The sequence below is a fragment of the Rhinoderma darwinii genome, chromosome 1 (genome assembly GCF_050947455.1).
Source record: "Rhinoderma darwinii isolate aRhiDar2 chromosome 1, aRhiDar2.hap1, whole genome shotgun sequence".
In the NCBI taxonomy this organism is placed as follows: Eukaryota; Metazoa; Chordata; class Amphibia; order Anura; family Rhinodermatidae; genus Rhinoderma; species Rhinoderma darwinii.
Window position 1 is genome coordinate 513,765,362 of NC_134687.1, and position 17,629 is coordinate 513,782,990.

Below are 17,629 nucleotides of genomic sequence, written 5' to 3' on the forward strand. Positions count from 1 at the left end.
GATCACACATTAGACTTATTCAACTGTCTGTCTCTTTACCAAAGCTGCTACAAGTAGTTATGGAGTAAAATAAGGACATTTCTTGATGTGGGTTAGTTGCGTGTACATAAAACGTATTCGGCTTACGGAAAGTCATATTTGGTGCTCACATTTCCTTGCAATCAAAAGCAAATTGAAACGATTCAGCCAGTGTGAAAGTTAGTCTATCCAACCTGCCTCTTAAACTTGCCATGCACAGTGTGAAATGACTCTTGCTAGAAATGCAGAATGGCATGACCATCAATTGCATTATTTCCAACTATTTAAAATCGCATCAGGGGGAATTCGAATGCAAAAATAAATATCATTACACTGAAAAATGATTTCCATTATATTATTCAGTGTGCAGTCTCAGCCTAATAATGAAGCAATTATTGTTCAGGAGCCTCTGACTGCTGATAAATAAGCGTAGAGATTTCAAATCTAAACCTCATGCTCCAGTTCTCCGCATACTCCGAGAATGCTGAATACTGACACCCCGAATACCAGGACCTGCTTCCGAAAAGGTTTATACAGTTTATAGTAAAAGTCTGAGACAAGAATTAGCAGGGAAATCAGCCACTTTTTCTCTGATAAGTTGCATGTATTAGACAAGCTCCGCTTGGTCTCCAGGGTGTATCAGTTGGTGGTATTGCGGAGAACAACTTTCTTGTAGCTGCTTGATTTTCTTCCATTCTTCATATCTGAAATTTACATTTGCCTATAAAATATCTACATTTAAAATTCATATAAAATGTTTGCTGAAAGTCAATTTAATTGGAAGATTTTGAGAATGAACTGCCCATTCACGGGGCAGGGGCAAATACTTTTTCACGGCATAGTATGCCAATACAGCATAGGTTTTAGGCCTTATTCACACGAACGTGTTAACGTGTTTTCACGCGCGTCGTACGGACCTATGTTAATGAATGGGGCCGTTCAGACTGTCAGTGAATTTCACGCAGTGTATGTGTGCTGCGTAAAACTCACGACATGTCCTATACTTGCCCGTGTTTCGCGCAGCACGCACCCATTGAAGTCAATGGGTGTGTGCAAATCGCGCACGGCACGTGGAAGCACTTCCGGGTGCCGCGCGTGATGCGCGCTACAGTAGTAAAAAGAATGAATGAAAACAGAAAATCACCACGTAGTAAAAAGAATGAATGAAAACAAAAGCACCACGTGCTTTTCTGTTTGTAAACATAAAACCAGAGTGTCATAATGATGCCCGCTGCACGAAAATCACGCAGCCACGCACCATACGCAGATGCCACACAGACCTTTTGCGCGCAGCAAAATGCAACGTTTGTGAATAAGGCATAAGGCCAGGTTTACACGAGCGTGTGCGTTTTGCGCACGCAAAAAACGTGGCATTTTGCGTGCGCAAAAGGCACTTAACAGTTCCGTGTGTCAGCCCCGTATGATGCGCGGCTGCGTGATTTTCGCGCAGCCGCCATTATTATGAGGGCGGATTCAGAGGAACGTGAGCATTTTGTGCGCGCACAAAACGCTGCGTTTTGCGCGCGTGGTAGCAGCGTGTCAGCTCCGTGTGTCCTGTTCATATGGATGCGCGGCTGTGTGCTTTTCGCGCAGCCGCCATCATTATGACACTCCGTTTGGATGTTTGTAAACAGAAAAGCACGTGGTGCTTTTCTGTTTACATTCATTCTTTTACTGCTGTTGCGCGAATAACGCTTGTCCCACGGAAGTGCTTCTGTGGGCCATGCGTGATTTTCACGCACCCATTGACTTCAATGGGTGCGTGATGCGCGAAAAACGCCTAAATATAGAACATGTCGTGAGTTTTAGGGCGGATTCAGACGAGCGTGATTTTCATCCGTGCAGGCCGCGTGGTATTCACGCGGGTCGCACGGACATAAACAGGTCTATGGGGCAGTGCAGACAGTCAGTGAGTTTTGCGCAGCGTGAGTCCGCTGCGTAAAACTCACATGTTCTATATTTAGGCGTTTTTCGCGCATCACGCACCCATTGAAGTCAATGGGTGCGTGAAAATCACGCATGCCCCACGGAAGCACTTCCGTGGGACAAGCGTTATTCGCGCAACAGCAGTAAAAGAATGAATGTAAACAGAAAAGCACCACGTGCTTTTCTGTTTACAAACATCCAAATGGAGTGTCATAATGATGGCACATAATGGCGCATCCATATGAACAGGACACACGGAGCTGACACGCTGCTGCCACGGGCACAAAACGCAGCGTTTTGTGCTCGCGCAAAACGCTCACGTTCGTCTGAATCCGCCCTTACACAGCGGACTCACGCTGCGCAAAACTCACAGACTGCCTGCACAGCCCCATTGACTTGATTAGGTCCGTGCGACCCGCGTGGATACCACGCGGACTGCACGGACGAAAATCACGTTCATCTGAATCCGCCCTGACACTCCGTTTGGATGTTTGTAAACAGAAAAGCACGTGGTGCTTTTCTGTTTTCATTCATAGTTTGACAGCTGTTGCGCAAATCACGCTCGTCCCACGGAAGTGTTGTCGTGAGGCATGCATGATTTTCACGCACCCATTGACTTCAATGGGTGCGTGATGCGCGAACAACGCACAAATATAGGACATGTCGTGAGTTTTTCGCAGCGTAAAAATCACGGACTGTCTGAAAGGCCCCATTGACTAACATAGGTCCATACGACACGCGTGAAAATCACACGCGTTGCACGGACGTAATACACGTTCATGTAAACAAGCCCTTACTCCTATCTTTTTCTTTTCAGTGATCTCAGGTTCTAAGGCTGGGTTCACACACCCTATTTGCGGACGTAATTCGTGCGTTTTAGCCCCGAACTACGTCCGAAAATACGACTCAAAGCGGTCATGTTTTTTAATGACGTAAAAAAGACGCATGTGCATTTCACTTCTTGAGACGTAATTGGAGCCGTTTTCCATTGACTCCATGGAAAACCAGCTCCAATTACGTCCGTAATGGACGCAGCGATAAACGCCTGCACATGCAATTACGTCTGAAATTCCGGAGCTGTTTTCTCCTGAAAACAGCTCCGTAATTTCAGCCGTAACGGAGGCTGCCACGTGAACATACCCTTAGGGTATGTGCACACGACCTCTTTTCAGACGTAATGGAGGCGTTTTACGCCTCGAATTACGCCTGAAAAAATGCGCCTAATACGCCTACAAACATCTGCCCATTGCTTTCAATGGGACTTACGATGTTCTGTTCCCACGAGCCTTTATTTTACGCTCCGCTGTCAAAAAACGGAGCGTAAAAAGACGCTCCGTAAAAAGAAGTAGTATGTCACTTCTTGAGGCGTTTTTTGGAGCTGATTTTCCATTGAACACTATGAAAAACGCCTCAAAAAACGTCTGAAAAGAAGCCTCAAAAGAAGCTCCAAATTTCATTCTCAGGGTATGTTCACACGAGGGCGTCCGTAACGGCTGAAATTACGGGGATGTTTCAGCCTGAAAACATCCCCGTAATTTCAGCCGTAACGGCATGTGCAGGCGCTTGAACGCCGCGTCCATTACGGACGTAATTGGCGCTGCTATTCATTGGAGTCAATGAATAACGGCTCCAATTACGGCCAAAGAAGTGACAGGTCACTTCTTTGACACGGGCATCAATTTACGCGCCGTCATTTGACAGCGGCGCGTAAATTACGCCTCGTGTGAACAGACAAACGTCTGCCCATTGCCTTCAATGGGCAGATGTTTGTCAGCGCTATTGAGGCGCTATTTTCGGACGTAATTCGGGGCAAAAACGCCCAAATTACGTCCGTAATTAGTGCGTGTGAACATAACCTCAGCTTCAAAAACGCCTGAAAATCAGAGGCTGTTTTCTCTGAAATCAGCTCCGTATTTTTCAGACGTTTTTTGTTAAGTGTGTGAACATACCCTTATGTTTGAAAGAAACGAGCAATACTTTCCTATGTCAGTGAAAAGTTAATGCATATTGTGCTCTCGCACGGTTTTAAAATTCAGTTTTAGAATTACGCCTGAAAAGACGGCTCCAATACATCTGCAAACATCTGCCCATTGCTTGCAATGGGTCTTACGATGTTCTGTTCAGATGAGGTGTAATTTTACGTGTCGCTGTCAAAAGATGGCGCGTAAAATTACGCCCACGTCAAAGAAGTGCAGGACACTTCTTGGGACGTTTTTGGAGCCGTTTTTCATTGACTCCAATGAAGAACAGCTCCAATTACGTCCGTAAAAGACGCCGCAAAAAAACGTGAGTACATGCAAAAACGTCTGAAATTCAGGAGCTGTTTTCACTTGAAAACAACTCCGTCATTTCAGACGTATTTTGTGTTTGCATGTGAACATACCCTAAGGCCGAATTCAGACGACCATAGTATACGTCTGTGTGATGGCTGTTAAAACAACGTCTGTCACACGGACGATGTGTTTCAATGGGGCCGTTCACATGGCCGTTGTTTCAATAGACCGCGTGAACTGTCCGTTGAAAAATAAAACATGTCCTATTTTCTTCCGTTTTTACGGAACCCTCGATAGACTCAAGTCTATGGAGATCCGTGAAAACGGGACCCGCACGGGTGCAACTAGGACGTGGAAAACTGCCATTTTTCACGTCCGAGTTTGCATTCAGTCATGTAAATCTGGCCTAAAGGTGAGCTGAGTAAACCTGCATGTTGATTTGTTTTATTGCAGCTCATCCCTACAGGTGGTCTCTATGGACGATATGAATATCACATGTCTACAGAGAACTATGGATGCATCCCAACCTAGCAGCCAAGTGTCAATCAGTGGCAGGTAAAGTAGACCCTAGGCCCTGGGCTGTTCCCTAAAATGGGTCTACCCCTCTTCCCCTCCGCCACGCTGTGTCTATTTCATACCTATGTATATCTGTGTATAATAAAATATATATATACTGTACCTGCGTGTATTACTGTATTTATAAATATACACAGGTACAATATATGTCCATATAGAATATGCACAAAACTGTACCTGTGTGTATTATATATAGGTACATACTGTACCTGTGTGTTTTAATTATGGATATATATTGTACCTCTGCGTATTTATATATAATACATACAGGCACACTGTGTGTGTTTGTGTGTGTGTGTATGTATATATATATATATATATATATATATATATATATAAATTCTTACACGCAGGTATATAATATACACAAGTGCCGTATTTATATATATATATATATATATATATATACATACACTACACAGGTACAGTATATAAGTATATACAAGTGAGGTCAGAAGAGTTGACTAGCCCTCCTCCCTCTCCCCTCTCTGCCTAAGGGAATACCTCATGTCCAGTGGGATTGAAGTCTTGCGTGCTCCTGGTGTCCTCGCTCCCATCCATGTTTGTTTCTGTGGGTTGCACGGGTCCCCCAGTGTGGGCTGTCATGGGTTTCTCATTCAGGCTGCAGTCAGGTCACAGTTCTGGGCCTGGGACTGGTGAGGGACTCCTGAGCCACACGGTAAGGAAGTCAGGTGGAGCTCCAGGGGGCCTTATAAGGGAAAGGGAGGATAGGCAAGATGGCTGCTTTGGCTCTGCTCTGCATCTTCAGTTCTAAAGGGGCAGAGTAAATATGGGCACTTTGGGGGGCCATATATGCTTAGTAGCATGTTTTCGATTTTGTGTCATATTGCACATGCGTTTTGTTTAAGTTTGGAAGTATGGAGAAAAATGCCAGAATAAACACAATAGATAGAGCATGCTACGTTTTGCTAAAAAATCCACTGACCCCAAAAACGCCACCAAACACCACAAACCTAAATATTGTGCATTATGACACTAAAATATAGAATTTTAACAAACATCTGGCTGCAGCATTTTAGTCAAACAAATACTTGCGGCAAAAAAACTGCGTTTAAAAGCGACCTAATGAGTTGTGCTAAATAACAAACTGAGCTCTCCTACATCTGCCAAATTCGGGGTTGCTAAATGACGCAATTACCCTTCCCTTACCTGCACACCCACAATGCTTGAGGACCAAATTTTAATACGAGTGCACATTTTGGAGTCAGTTTGTTCTATTAGTGTTTCCTCCTCTAGTTGAATTACTTTATCTGTATCAGTGACATCCCAGCACAGATACTAATCGATCAGGAACAAACTGCCAGACAATATAGCAAATAAATGTAATATATTTCTACATGCCTGGAAGATTGTCAGATGAAAACATAAATCACTGTAAAAACAAACAGAAATATTTTCCAAAAATAGTAAAAACGAATATAAACATTGCACAATATCCCCATCTCCCCATATTTAAATCAATTTGCAATCTCTTAGGCCCTGTTCACACTGAGTTTTTTTGCAGGCAGAAAAAATCTACCGCTTTGATTTGCGCACTGCGGGAAGAAAACTTTGCGAAAACCGCTTTCTCTGCTTCCCATTGTTTTCAATGGGAGGTCAGAGGTGGAACCGTGGCAAGAAAGAGCATGCTGCTTTTTTTTTACCACGAGCGGCTAAAAGCTGCCTTGAAAACGCTAAAAACGCTGCCTTGAAAAATCAATGGGAGGTGGTTTCGGGAGTTTTTGACACCTCAAAATCAGCGTAAAAAAACTCTGTGTGAACTGGGCCATAAAGAGAACCTTTCACCCCTCCTGACATGTCTATTTTAGTAAGGCCGGATTTAGACGAGCGTGTGCGCGCGCAAAAGGTACTCAACAGCTCCGAGTGTCAGCCACGTATGATGCATGGCTGCGTGATTTTCGCGCAGCCGCCGTCATTATGACACTCTGTTTGTATGTTTGTAAACAGAAAAGCACGTGGTGCTTTTCTGTTTTCATTCATAGTTTTTACTGCTGTTGCGCGAATCACGCACGTCACACGGAAGTGCTTCCGTGTGCTGCGCGTGATTTTCACGCACCCATTGACTTCAATGGGTGCGTGATGCGCGAACAACGCACAAATATCGGACATGTCGTGAGTTTTACGCAGCGGACACACGCTGCGTAAAAATCACGGACTGTCTGAACGGCCCCATTGACTAACATAGGTCCGTGCGACGCGCGTGAAAATCACGCGCGTTGCACTGACTTATTACACGGTCGTCTAAATAAGCCCTAAATACTTGTTTTTCACATGAAATAACAAATCTGGAACATATTTGTTTTTGGAATTCTGTGAAGTGCCATTCCTCTGTTATTCCTCCTAGAAATGTATGAATAACAAATAACGAATTGACAACTAGGTTTTACCATTCCCCGTGTCATGTGGGTGTGTCCTTTTATTATTCATCAGCTGAACATTGCCCTGTTTGCTCAGGGCAATGATCGAGAAGGAGCGTTCATACGAGAGCTCGTTCGCCTTATCATTGGCTAGTGTAAAAGGGCTTATACTTACCTAAATTGTTGAATATAGAATATTTTATTGAACATTGCTTGATTTAACCAAATTGGTAATAAATCCAAACCTTGTCATGCTCATGCACTAGTTCATTATAGCAGCAAACATTTTTGGAAATATAAACCTTTGTTCGGGTCAATGGTTCAAAACTGTTTAGTGTTAGGCCCAGTTCACAGAGTTTTTTTACCCTGATTTTCACATGGAAACCATGTGGAAACCAGCGCCAAAAAACAGTCTGATTTCAATGGGAGACAGAGGTGTTTTTTTCTGCGGCGGCAAAAAAAAGCTGCCTGCTCTTTTTTGCTGCGGTTATGCCTCTGACCTCCCATTGAAATCAATGGGAAACAGAGAAAGGGTTTTTCGCTGTGTTTTTGCCTGCGGCGCTCAATGGCTGCAGGCGAAAAACGCAGCGAGAAAATCTGACTCAAAATTCCTTTAGATTTTTCTGCCTATAAAAAAACACTGTGTGAACAGGGCCTTAGGCTTCATTCACATCTGCGTCGGGCTTCCGTTCATGGGTTCCGTCAGACCTTTCCATCAGGGGAAACTATGAATGGAAACCTTTAGCTTTCCATTTGCAAGACCATTGATTTCAATGGTAATGCTTCTGTTGTAAATGGTTTCCGTTTGTCTCCATTCCATAAGGTTTCAGTTTTTTGGGCGGAATCAATAGCACAGTCAACTGAGCTATTAATTCCGCAAAAAAAAAAACGGAAACCTTACAAAGCACCGATTACAGCTGAAGATACAGGGGGCTCAGCTGAGTGCTTCTGTACCTACGTTTAAGCGACGGTATTGTCTCAGAACCCTGACCCTCACCAATCAAAACTTCTGATATGTCTTTGTGACATATCAAAAGTTTTTGGAAACTTCAGTAACTCTTTAATAACAAAGTTAGAGATTACAGAAAAGCCATGAGAACTGAGATTGAAAGTTATAATTCTGATATAAAAAGTCATAATTCGGAGATAATTTCTATATACAACAACACATCACAGTTTACAAAATACACATTACCAAAAGACTTAACACTTGCAGACAAATATTTTCCTGGACCTTAAAGGGGTTGTCCTCTACCATATAACTGATGACCTATCCACCAGATAGGTTATCAGTGTATGATCGGTGTAGGTTCGACACCCGGACCCTGCACTGATCAACTGCTCCGGCTGCCTCCGGGCACCGGACATCCATGCCGGAAGCAGATGGATTCCTATTCAAGTGAATAGAAGCAGAGCTGCAGTTCTACTATGCAGTGTACGGAGCCAACAGCTTACGGCTCCGTATACTGCATACTGTGCAATATCATCTGATGCCAGCAAGCAGCCGGAGCAGCTGATTGGTGCGTGGTCCGGATAACAGACCTGCAACGATCATATACTGTCCGGTAGTGGACAACCCCTTTCATTTGTGAAAGTAAAAGCAGAATGACAAAGAAATATATTACATTTATTTGCTATATTGTCTGGCAGTTTGTTCCTGATCGATTAGTATCTGTGCTGGGATGTCACTGATACAGATAAAGTAATTCAACTAGAGGAGGAAACACTAATAGAACAAATTTAACGGGAGCAATTATAAGATGTTCGAGTCCATGAATGATTATATTTGGACAGTACAGCAAAGAGCTTGTTTGGTGGTAAAATGAATGTCAGAACGGACTAAAACATCTTTTTAGCAAAAAGCTGCAAAATGCGTAAGCATATATTACAAGTATTGTGGTCTAGCCATTGTATATTATTGCGAGCTAAGATTATACAGAAAGTTCAAAACCATTTCCATTCATCTTTTGAAAGTCAGTTACTGAAATGAATAACTGTCTCAAGGTGCAGCTTCTTAATGTGATTATCATTTTTATACCAGCAGACTGTAAATAAATGTGTTGATGTTCTATACCTGAATATTACTTAATGTATTCATAAGAGACCAATTAATAAGCATCGTATAAAGAGGGGTCTGCTTTGCTTTGCAGCTCCTTTTACTTTTTATTATAAAAGTGATAATATCATACACATGCAGTTTACATTCCATTTTTTTTTCTTCTTCCCTAGCATTTTCTATTTTATTTTTTAACGAAGACTTGAGAAGTTTTAGTGTTTTTGATGCCCTAAAAGCAATGTTTTTTTCTTGCAGGCTTTTTTCATGTAGGATATTCTTTTTTTTTCCAATCAATAATTTTTATTCCCAAAGTGTTAAGAAAAGCTAAGCCTCGAGAAGATGTTTATTGTCTAAGGAATATGTGAATATTAGTAAGAAAAATGTATGAAAAACTTCATGAAAAACAATATTAAATTTGTTTGCATAAACTGAAGAAATCATACACAAATATTATTTTACAATACATGTTCAGCAGATATAAGCACAAACCCACACATATCCTAGGACCGCATGTGCGTAGCTCTCCACTCATTTCTAGGGAACTTACGAAACAACTCCCTTCTCTGCACTGTGTGCGACTCAGAAACAGCTTTGAGTCATGACCATGATGGATGTAGTCACAGGTTGGACATTTTAAAGAGGAACAACTGCTCCTGGAATTCCTTGCTTGATTCTCAGTACTGGTGGTGAGTTTCCTGGTGTTTTTCCTCTTGTTCCCTGTGATTTGACTTAACTCCGCTTGACCGGATAATCTATGTACCCACCTCTGGCCTTACACTGAACTTGTACCCTGACACTTATTTTTGCACTTGACGTTGTCTACCCGTTAACGACCGGGATCGTTTAGACCACAATACTGATTAAACCCAACTATCTATCTAATCGCCAGTTGGGAATCCTACCGGCAAAGTCCAAAACTTCTTGCAGCGGTTAACCCCTTCCCGACATCCGCCGTATATATATATATATATATATATATGTCACTGTCGAGCAGGGGTTCCTGCAAAGCGCAGTACCATTACGTCGTGGTGATAGTGCGGGCTCAGGAGCTGAGCCCGCACCATCACTGCCAGGTGCAAGCTGTATGTTGCAGCTGACACCCTGATGTAACGACCAGGACCGGAACTAGCCTCCGATCCGGCTGTTTAACACCTCAAATGCTGCATTCAATAGAGATCACAGCACCTGAGGGGTTTTTAGCCACCGGCACCCAAGCAAAGTGAGCGCTGGGTTGCCGGTGGCTGCAATGGCAACCGGAGGCCTAATACTGGCCTCCTGGTCTGCCAGCAACGGAAGCCTCCTAGGCCCCCGCCCGGAGGCGGGGCCTAAAAGGCTTCCGGTACCAACAGAAGCTGAGCCGGCGTCATCAGCAGTGGGTGCCCGCTGTATGTTACAGCGGACACCCCACTGTAACAGCAGGAACCGGCTAGCTCCGATCCCTGCCATTAACCCCTTACATGCAGCGTTCGAAAGCAATCGCTGCATCTTAGTGGTTTGTAGCAAATCGGCAGCCTTGCCATGCGATGGCAGGGCTGCCGACTGCTACTATGGCAATCGGAGGCCAAACAATGGCCACATGTCTGCCATTACGCAAGCCGATTAGGCCCTGCCTGGAGGCGGAGCATGATCGGCTTACTGTCAGTGAACAACTGACAGTTCTAATACATTGCACTACATAGGTAGTGCAATGTATTAGAACATCAATTAAACAGTTCGACCTTCAAGTCCTCTAGTGGGACTAAATGAAAGTGTAAAAAAAAATAAAAATAAAAGTTGTAAAAAATAAAATAAACGTTTCAAGTAATAAAATAAAAGACAATAGACCCTTTTTACTTATAAAGTCATTTATTAATGAAAAAAATAATAAACCATGCATATTTGGTATTGCCGCGTCCGTAACGACCTGAACTATAAAAAAATTATGTTATTTGTGCCGCGCAATGAACTCCATAAAAAATAAATAAAATATACTGCCAGAATTTCTGTTTATTTGGTCACTTTATATTCCAAAAATTGAAATAAAAAGTGATAAAAAAGTCGCATGTATCCAAAAATGGTACCTATAAAAACTATAGCTTGTCTCGCAAAAAACAAGCCCCCATACAGCTCCGTCGACGAAAAAATTTAAAAGTTATGTCTCTTGCAACATGGTGACAGAAAAAAGACATTCTTTTTACAAAACTAATTTTATTGTGCAAAAAGTTGTAAAACAAAAAGTGCTATAAAATTGGTATCGCTGGAATCGTACTGATATGCAGAATAAAGTTAACATGTAATTTATGATGCGTGGAGAACGCAATATAAAAAGACTTTAAAAAATATATCAGAATTGCTGTTTTTTGGTCACCTTGCCTCTCAAAAAATAGGATAAAAAGTGATCAAAAAGTTGTATGTACCCCAAAATAGTACCATTGATAACTACAGCTTGTCCCACAAAAAACAGCCCTCATACCACTACGTATATGAAAAAATAGAATAATTTAAGGCTCTAATAAGTCAGGAAAGAAAAATATGCAGTTGTGCAGGCCCGAGGGGAACATTTCTTCTGTTTCAAGAGGAGATTTATTGAGGCCCTAAAATTAGGGAACCAGGAAGGGGAGGACCCAAACATATCTGCTGGAAGCGAGGGTGCCCGTATTATACCAGCAAAATTCCCCAAACTGCAAAGGTGCGGAGTGTGGACCAAAAGGGGGATAAGAAAGGACACCATTTATCAGTGCGACACTGGCCTGTGCATGAAGGATTGCTATACAGCGTAACACACATCAATGGATTATTTTACCCCATTATTATACCACCTGACTATGTCCCTGATGTACTCTGCCCAGCTTACATGTTTCCCCACATTATAAACTAAAATACCAGTAAAACTCCAAACAAAACTACTACCAAGCAAAATCCACGCTCCCTCCTTTCTGAGCCCTACAGTGTGCCCAAACAGCAGTTTACTTCCACATATATGGCATCGCCAAACCAGGGAGAACCCTTTTAACAATTTTTGGGTTGTGTGTCTCAAGTGGCACAAGCTGGGCACGACATGTTTGCCACTAAAATGGCATATTTGGGAAAAATTTCTATTTTTTTTTTGCCCCATCCACAGCGCAATCATTTATGGAAAAGACCTGTGGGGTGAAAATGCTCACTACACACCTTAATAAATGCCTTGAGGGGTGTAGTTTCCAAAATGGGGTCACTTCTCAGGGGTTTATTTTATTATTTCACATCCGAGCCTCTGCAATTGTGAACAAATACTTTGTAAGTCGCCAAATTAGGCCTCAATTTTGCATGGTACTCTTTCACTCCTGAGCCCTGTCGATCGCCCAGGCAAAAGATTAGGGCAACAAGTAGGGTGTTTCTAAAACCGGGTAGCACAGCATATTACTTAGAGAATTGTCTTTTCATGGTGACACAAGTTGGGCACCACATATTGGCATATCTATGTAAAAATTCCCATTTTCACTCTGCAACATCTAGTGCACAATAATTTCTGGAAAACACCTGTGGGGTTAACATGCTCACCACGCCCCTAGGTGAATACCTTGAGGAGTGTAGTTTCCAAAATGGTGTCACTTCTGGGGGGTTTTCACTGTTTTGGTCCCATTGGGTCTTTGCAAATGTGACATAGCACCCTGAAATCAATTCAGCAAAATCTGCACTCCAAATGCCAAATGGCACTCCTTCCCTTCTGAGCCCTTCCGTGTGCCCAAACAGCAGTTTATGACCCCATATGGGGTATTGCCGTACTCGGGAGAAATTGCTTTACAAAATTTGGGGATGCTTTTTCTCCTTTCATTTTTTGAGAAAATTTAAAATTTTGAGCTAAAACTACGGTCTTATTGGAAAAAAATAAAATGTTATTTTCACTGCCCAATTCTAATAAAATCTATGAAACACATGTGGTGTCAAAATGCTCACTACACCCCTAGATAAATTCCTCAAGGTGTGTATTTTCTCAAATGGAGTCACTTTTGGGGAGTTTTCACTGTGTTGGTCCCACAGGGGCGTTGCAAATGTGACATGGTGCCAAAAAAACAATCCAGCAAAATCTGTGCTTCAAGAGCCAAATAGTGCGCCTTCCCTTCCAAGCTCTGCCGTGTGCCCAAACAGCAGTTTATGACCACATATGGGGTATTTCCGTACTCTGGAGAAGTTGCTTTACAAATGTTGGGGTTCTTTTTTTCCTTTATTTGTTGATAAAATGAAAAATTTTGAGCTAAATAATCATATATTGTAATAGTTCAGACTTTTAAGGACGCGGTGATACCAGTTATGTGAATTTTTTTATTTATTTTTTTACATTGTGCTTGGGGAGAATAGGAAAAGAGTTTTTTTTTTCACTTTTCATATTTTTATATATAAAAAAAACTTTATTTTACTGTATTTAACTTTTTGCATTGCAGTATATCGTTATACTGACAGTCTCCTATGAAGCCCTGCCGGAAGCAGGGCTTCATAAGAGTACAAACATGGCAGACCTGGGGGCCCAAAGGCTGCCATGCCAACCATCGATACCCCGCGATTGCGTCGCGGGGAGGGGGGCATTGCAACGTTACGGGGGGGCCGCCCCTCTGTTTCTAGCCACTTCTAGGTCATCAATATCACATTGGTGGAGGCACCCCCTTCGATCAGCTGACTAATGGGGCTGCCGTGTTTATCGCACGGTATCTTCAGTGTTTACTAGGCACAGTGCCTGGGATTGCAGCTCAGTCCCATTCACTTAAAAACGAATGAAACTGAAATTCCAGGCACAGTCGCTATGTAAGTGTACAGTGCTGTGCCTAATCAGTGGGGATGCAGCGAGTTGGACCCCCACAGATCTGAAATTGATGACCTATGCTTAGGATAGGTCATCAATATAAAATGCCTGGACAACCATTTTAAGAATCAAATCATGTGCAAAACTTCAGGGAATTTTCTGCATATAGTAAGTTTAAAGATAACAATTATTTTAAACTAAGATTAAACTGAGACCTGTTAAATGCAATATAATCATCAGGGCAAAATGGCTTTATTACAGAGAGTAAATACAGCAATTCTGATCCCTACACTTCCAGCAGTGGAGTCATGGAACTAAACATATCAGCACACTGAGCACAAAGACACACACATACGCTGGGGCAGATTTAGTGTTCAAATTAAGCGGAAATTGTTGCGTACATGCCTTGCGCCACATTTATTATTAGCTGTTATAGATACTTTTTTACACGAGCAACAAGGGTGCTTGGTTTAGAAACGTGGTCTAAAAAAAAACGTGGTCTAAAAAAAATGGTGTGGTTCAAAATACACCATTGTGTGCCAAAATGTTGCCGCAAAAAGCTTAAACTAAGCAGACTAAGAGGTAGTATAAGGAAGAGAAAATACACACTCTGTTGAACACTCTCTGTTTAAAAACGTGATTAAGTGAAAGGTAGTGAGGTTTATTCTCTTACAGGGCACTTTATTTTACTCTTAGCCAAATAATAGTAACGTGATCCCCACTCTAACCACACAAATCGAAGGTCAGTCTCAATAAAAGTCTATTGGACTTACATCGAGGCTGATTTTCAGACCTTACAGCGTACGCTGTAGGATTCAGGGAGTGAAAGTAGGGATCTCGTGACCCAATGGCGGCCCGGAATGAAATGGCTAACAGTAAAACAAAGAAAAATAAGTGCCCGGTAAGGGAATAATTCTCACTACCTTTCACTGCAGTACTGTTGTTTTGATGCTGGCAGGGCTTGCTCTGGGTAGAATTATTATGTAAAGGACAACAGCTGCCATGATTTCTCTTACAGACATAGGGGAAGATTTACTATTGGCGCTGCGCCAGCTTTTTGGTCTAAGTTGGCGCAAATAATTTTCAACAGATTTATCAATGAATTGTGCCAAATAGAACAGATGCCCTGGACTCGCTCGGCATGGGGGGTGTAGCTCAGTGGGAAAGAGTGTGGTTTAAGTTGTGCCAAAAAAAGTCTAAAATAAAGTAAGTCATAATAATCTAGTGTCACACAAGCAGGACATAAACACCAGGAGCTTGGTCATGTGACTCCATGTGAGACTGGCTTACAGGCATTTCAGCTACAGAGAGTACAATACTAAATACCCTTTTGCACGGACTGATGATCGGGCGAACGAGCGCTCAAACGAATGCTCATTCCCGACCCCCGACCTGTGTGATCGGCTCTTTTTTGCGGGCATTCAAATCATTGGTTGTTGGCAGCACATCTCCCTGTATAAACAAGGGTGTGCTGCCAAAAATAATGAAAATGTATACGACCAAACTATCGCATTAACCATCATTTGGGCACATATAGTACAGATGATTGATCTTTGTAAATCGATCTAAAAGAGCGTCGATCAAATTGCTATATTCTTGATCAGTGTTTGTTACAGGCGGAAAATCTACCAGTGTAAAAAGTCCTTAAGTGACTCATTTCACTGTAGTTAACCCATCTGCATAAAATTTTTATCTGATCACCAGTGTATATCGTTTTAGTGGCCATGTGCAACATTGTGTCCTCATTCAGCATTGCTTCTCCTGTGTAACATCTGCCAGTCCACAGATGTCCTATTGCACACAGACATGTTAGAAAATATCTACAATAACAAATTATTCCAATCTTCAATAGTGCTTCCTATGACAAGCACTTACACAGCCTTCTTGTTTGGGCATAATACTAGGCTATAGTTTTAAGCCATACAAACAGTCATACGAGAGCACACATCCTGTTTAAAATATAACTATGTAAAAAGCCTGATGAAAATAAATATTTAGTATCTTAAAATATGATATATTAGACTGTCACTGAAATTATCTGTTTGTTATACATATCTTTACATGTGGGTATTCTACTGTAAATAAATACATTCTTTTAAGACTGTGGTCTTGGGTATTCTTTGTTTACCCGATAGCCTGTTCATGGCGTAATACGTAAAACAAAATAATAACTCACGCATTTCGCCCTTATATCAAGCTGAATGAAAACATTCCCATTCCCTTCATATGTGCTCTCCAAGACCAATGCTCAGAGGCAGAATAAAAGTAAAGTATAAGGTAACAGTCAAAGTATACTTAGTATTCTTTCACTTTTACCAATATTAGTTTATTTACTGTTTAACTTTCTGTCCAAAACACTTCCAGGAAACATTTAGAGGAAATCTAAATGTAACATTGTAAATGTCTGTCCGCCTCCTCTGTCCATCTGCTTTGTACTTCTGGAATCTGCCCAATATGAGAGCAGGTCACCCTGGCATTAGCTTTGCTTACATATGTGGCTTATACATTACTATGGGCAGCACAAGAAAGTCCTCTGCTTTTACTAAAGATCTTACACGATAAGTTATCACACAGTTAACAGCTAAAGGGAACATGCTGAGAAATGGTATTGAATTTGCATTGACTAAAGATGTATCTGAAATACCTATGAAACTTTGTTAGTCACTTACTTTTCTATGTCAAAGTCTTTGTATTGTGCTATGAAGAGTCCTGAGTAGTCAAAACTGAGGAAGCCCTGGTAGTGCAGCTCCAGCAGGTACTGGTTCCCGGCTACAAGCGGCCTCTCCAGCTCCAGCACCAGGTACTGATGGGGCTCAGAATTCCATAGGTTGGTAATGGCAATGTTGTGCCCATGTTCTGGGGAGCTGGCACTTGTATGTTGTAGGTGTGAGGACATCTCTTCTTCATAGAGGTTAGCTCCGTCTCTTTTATTTCGTTTGGGTCCTGCTTGCGACTTCTTGCTGTCCGTTTGCTCACTCTTGTAATTGAACCCCACTTTCAGTGGTGCTAGCTGTGCCCGACTAATGTTCAGATTGGAGCTATGCAGCAGCACAAGGTCTGTGCCCTCCACACAGCTGATAGTGATGTTCACCTGGCCAGACAGGCGGTAGTTGCCCTCAGCATCTTGCTCTGTCCTTGGCCACAGCTCCAGGTCGTAGTGTAGAGGCACCAGGTCAGTGGGCAGCCTCGGGTTGTCCCATATACCGGGTCGCCCTGTGGCTTGTGGAGGCGAGGTAACTAGAAAAGGGGGTGTCGTAGCGATGTCTGTGACTGACTGCTCCTCTGCCAGGTCCGCTCTTCTAGTTCTGGCATACAGAGCTCCCAGCACAATCAGTGCCAGGAGCAGGGCAGCTAGCAGCAGTGCCAGCAGGGCAGCAGACGTCCTGCTCAGGTAGAAACCAGAGGAAGACTTGGGTCCCATGCTGCAGAGTGCTGTACCCGTTTACAGAAGATGAGTCCTGGGCTCTGCTTGTAGAGTGAGTCCTGGGTGTGTCATGGGGTGGCAGGGGGGAGTGGAGGCGATTGCTCCATGGGTTTTGGGGCTGGGAGATGTGCAACAGGAGGAAGAGAGAAGCTGATAAACTCTGGATACACAAAGGGTTATATATATAAACTACATGAGCAGCAGCAACCACAGATACATCAG

General features: G+C 42.5%; 1 protein-coding gene across 1 annotated transcript in view; it reads right to left on the reverse strand.

Annotated features, from left to right (window-relative positions):
• LVRN (laeverin) overlaps positions 1-17,419 on the reverse strand; it is a 172,716-nt gene extending 155,297 nt beyond the window's left edge. Inside the window, exon 1 of the mRNA XM_075854817.1 lies at positions 16,653-17,419. Coding sequence (XP_075710932.1) covers positions 16,653-17,404 — 752 coding nt within the window. The 5' untranslated portion in view covers positions 17,405-17,419. The remainder of the gene's footprint in view (positions 1-16,652) is intronic.
• Between the last annotated feature and the right edge of the window lie 210 nt (positions 17,420-17,629).